The sequence below is a fragment of the Arvicanthis niloticus genome, chromosome 1 (assembly GCF_011762505.2).
Source record: "Arvicanthis niloticus isolate mArvNil1 chromosome 1, mArvNil1.pat.X, whole genome shotgun sequence".
Classification (NCBI taxonomy): Eukaryota; Metazoa; Chordata; class Mammalia; order Rodentia; family Muridae; genus Arvicanthis; species Arvicanthis niloticus.
The window spans coordinates 117679396-117683611 of record NC_047658.1 but is presented as its reverse complement, the minus strand read 5'-3'; the positions used below and the strand labels follow the sequence as shown (position 1 = coordinate 117683611).

Genomic DNA, 4216 nt, shown 5'->3' with positions numbered 1-4216 from the left:
ATGTGCAGTGAGTGCAAAGGTGAGGGGAAGAGAGCATCTACGGTGCTTTTTCATAGGGGAGACTCATGACTGATGAGGAAGGTGCTTTTCCTTCTTCACTCCCACACCCAGACATTTCCTAATGGCTAACTGTGAGTGTGCGCATGTAAATGTGTGTGTGTAAAACTCCAAGCGTTAGACAGCACAGCTCTTTTAGGTTATTTTTATGAAATAACACAACAGAGAATTGTATGCAGTAAATTTAATAAAATGGAAAGAAATACACATGAGGTTTCAACAATTGTCTTGCACTTTATAGATAGAAATAAAGAATCAAGAAAGAAAAGTTATAATTTGCAGTATCAATATAAGTGACCATTGCCAGTTTCCTGGAGTTCTGTGAGCCAAATTTCTTGTGGAGGTTTATGACGACTCTTGACAGCTCTCGCTGTTATATATTATATCCTGGAGAACCAAAAGAAGGAGATGTCTTAAATTTAGAGTTGTGCTTTAAAGGTCACAGGTTTAAAATTAATTTTTCTTGCTAGTATGTTTATTTTTCTCTTAGTAGTTTCTAGACTGTATAATAATTAGTATGTGTATTTGTGTGGATGCCCCAGTGTGAGGGAATTTGAGGGTGGGGAGGGGGAAGTGGTTAGATGGGTGGGGCACACTTCAGAGAGTAAGCAGGAGGGGGGATGGGATAAGGGGTTTCTGGAGTGGGGAATGGGAAAAGGGGATAACATCTGAAATGGAAATAAATAAAATGTCCAATAAAAAAATTAATAAAATAAGAAAAAACGTCACAGGCTAAAAATCAATTTTTATTGCTAGTATTTTTGTTCTTTTTTCTCTTATTAGTTTTTAGAATGTATAATAATTAGTATGTGTATTTGTGTGTGGTGTGCATGTATACCCACACATGTGTGGAAATCAGGGGACAACTGTTGGAAGCTAGTTATTTCCTTCTGCATTTACATAAGTGATATTACAGTTTACAAAAGAAAACAAATAAGAAGTTACCCCCATCAGTTTAGCATTTTTCAGAGTCTCATTATCCTGTTTTAGAAAACATTCTTTGAATTGCTTGACAGCATCTCTAGTAGAATCTGTGTGTATATATGGACTAAGCAATATCAGATAGTCATCCTCAGACACAGATGGGTCAATTGTCTTGTCGATAACTTCATCTACAGTACTGCAGCCAGAACCTGGAAAGACATGGCATTTGTAGTAGATGGAGGTTTGAACTCATTAGCACTTGCCTATCATGACAATCATGCCCTTGAGTACAAGTGGAAGCACAGATTGGCAATGATGATGGAGCATTGCCAAATCTGGGACAGAAGATACAAGCTATAAAATTCTACTTTGAAACAGCAAAGTCTGCCCCTAACATCCTACCACAACTAAGCCACATCTCACACAACCTTAGCTAACAAGGAAACTGAAGCGATGGCAGGCTGTTTTGCTGGGCACGGTAAACATTCTTCATTACTATCTCGAGTACATCATGGAATATGTTCAAACATCCTATAAATATTTCATCTAAAATATTATCCACATTGCTCTGTTAACTCTAGCATCTGCATCACAAAGCAACATAAACAGAAGCCCTAGTACTTGAAGTGACCTCAGGCAGCCAGGCTAGGAGTGGGGCAGGAAGGAGCTCATTACTTTGATTCACTTGAACTAGTTCTATTAATGAGTCTTAATCTTATTTAAAATTTACTGAGCTCGTCACATTTTCTCAGCCTGTACCAAGTAAAAGTAGGCAATAGAAACAATGTACACTCTATAAACCACACTGCACTAGGGCCATTTATAACGATCGCATTCTTTTTCTTTTTTGAGACAAGGTTTCTCTGTGTAGCCTTGGCTGTTCTGGAACTCACTCTGCAGACCAGGCTGGCCTCGAACTCAGAGGTCTGCCTGCATCTACTCCTGAGTGCTGGGATTAAAGATGTGTACCACCATTGCCCAGATGACCATATTTATTTTTAAATTTGTGTTTTTAAATTAAAGTATAATTACATCATCTCTTCCTTTCCCTTTCCTCTCTCCAACCCCTCCATGTCCCATAATCTATCTATCTATCTATCTATCTATCTATCTATCTATCTATCTATCTATCTAATCTATCCATTTAGTGTTACTTGTATGTATATGATTTCATGGCTGATCACAGTATTAGATAACCAATCAGGGAGTTTATCCCTGGGGAAAATTATTTCTCCTGCTCTTGGAATTCCTTAGTTGCCTGTAGTTTTTTTTTCAACAGACAGAGACTATTAAAGAAAACCATAACTAGTTGAGATGCAGAGACTATCTGATCCTAGTGTATCCTGCCCTAGTTAGTGTAACACAGTTCCTGTACCCAAGGCTCAGAAAGCATCACAGTAGAGTGGCAAAAAGATTGTAAGAACCAGAAGACCAGAAAATCTGCTCTGGGATTGTTTCTCTTAAAATGATAGGGAAGCTTTTTACCTACTATACTTCAATATACTTCCTGTGGAAGGAAATGGGAAACTTCCCAGTGGTGCTGCTTCCCCACTGTAGAATGTAATGCCTGGGTAAAAAGCTTGGACATTATATGACAGATATATGAGAAATTGTTCTGAATTCTTCTAGTGGTTCTTTATCTACATGTTCCTTGCATTCATGCTGCCCAAACATGAATTTTTTATTATATAGCCTTCAATATTTCACATATGAATTATGTTTTTCAATCATATCCATTCTTCTGTGCTCCCTTTCAGTTCCTCGCAGATGTCCCTCACATCCTCCTCACAACTTCATGTCTCATTTTCTTTGTTTTTAAAAATAATATGCTGAGTATAATTATTGTTGCTCATTTTTCACTGATATAAGGCCATCCACTTGACCATGGGAAACCTAACATGAGCCACAACCCTGAAGAAAATTGACCTTTCTTCCCTCAACATCCAATCACTTGCCAAAAGCTTCTCCATTAGGGGTAGGGCCTCATGACCCTGGTCAGCTTGATCTTGTGAAAGTACTGGGCAAACAAACACTGCCCCTCTCAGTTCATCAGTACAACAGCCCACCACATATCTAGAAGACAGTATTTTACAGCAGTTCTCTCCGACTTCTGGCTCTTACAATCTTTCATCCCCCCTTCCACGGTGTTTCCTGAGTCTTGGAGAGGAGGATATGAGATAGATATCTCAATTAGGGCTGAGCACTCAACAGTCACTTATTCTCTGTACTTTGATCAGGTTTTGGTGGGAGTGCTTTCATTATTCATTACTGGAAGAAACCCCCAGAAACAATGCAAGCTGCCCTCCCTACCAGCATGAATGCAAAGAACATGTAGATAAAGGAACACTAAAAGAATTCAGAACACTCTCTCATATGTCTGTCACATAATGTCCAAGCTTTTTACCCTGGCATTAGATACTACAGTGGGGAGTCAGCAACACTAGGAAGTTCCCCATTTCATTCTGAAGTTAGAGAGACTCATGAATACATCCTCCAGGAAACCCATATGGGTCCAGTGTTATGGGAGCACATTTATACCATCACCCCTTACTGCTGAAATATTTCATAATCAAACCTGAGCCTTACCATGGGGTTTAAAAGAAAAGTTTTCATAATGGGACATTTTATATGGTATTGACACATGACATGTAGCTCCAACACAGGAATCAAACCCACAATTGAGACAGCCTTTTTATTATTTGAACTAATGTTGATCCATGGAATTACTACATCAGACACTTTACACTAGTGCTCAGTTATGATGACTTCTTCCTGGAAGACACAGTAGGAATATATGGTCTAAAAGCACTCTTCCCTCTGCAGAACTTACCACTGGCATAGCAGCAAATGGGGATGGTGACCAACATGAACAGAACCACCAGCTTCATGTTGAGGCAGTCCCTGTGGGTTGGTTTGTTGTCCAAGACAGAAATCAGGAAACTCTCTGGAGTTGAGACCTGTGTTCTTCTATTTATTGCTCAGGCAACCACCTTAATCTCATCCAATAAGTAAGAATGCAAGTCACATGTTTAATATGGCACTGCACCAGGAAACATAAGAGAATAAAGAGCCAAAGAATACTGATTCCATTGAAGAAAGCAAGGGAACAGGTGGTTTTTGTTTTTGGGTTTTTTTTTTTTTTTTTTTTTTTTTTTTTTTTTTGAGACTCTGGAGGCCACTGTATTGACAAATGGCAACAGCAAAGTGTTGACAAGTGCTTCTAATGTCCAGTGCA

General features: G+C 38.9%; 1 protein-coding gene across 1 annotated transcript; it reads right to left on the bottom strand.

Annotated features, from left to right (window-relative positions):
* Nucleotides 1-226: 226 nt before the first annotated feature.
* LOC117698535 (secretoglobin family 2A member 1-like) lies at nt 227-3906 on the bottom strand. Its single transcript, XM_034490077.2, has 3 exons — nt 3812-3906; nt 1003-1190; nt 227-444 (listed from the first exon to the last, which is right to left on the bottom strand). Exons 1-3 carry the CDS (start codon nt 3867-3869, stop codon nt 403-405), a joined length of 288 nt encoding a protein of 95 aa, XP_034345968.1. The 5' UTR covers nt 3870-3906; the 3' UTR covers nt 227-402.
* Nucleotides 3907-4216: the final 310 nt, after the last annotated feature.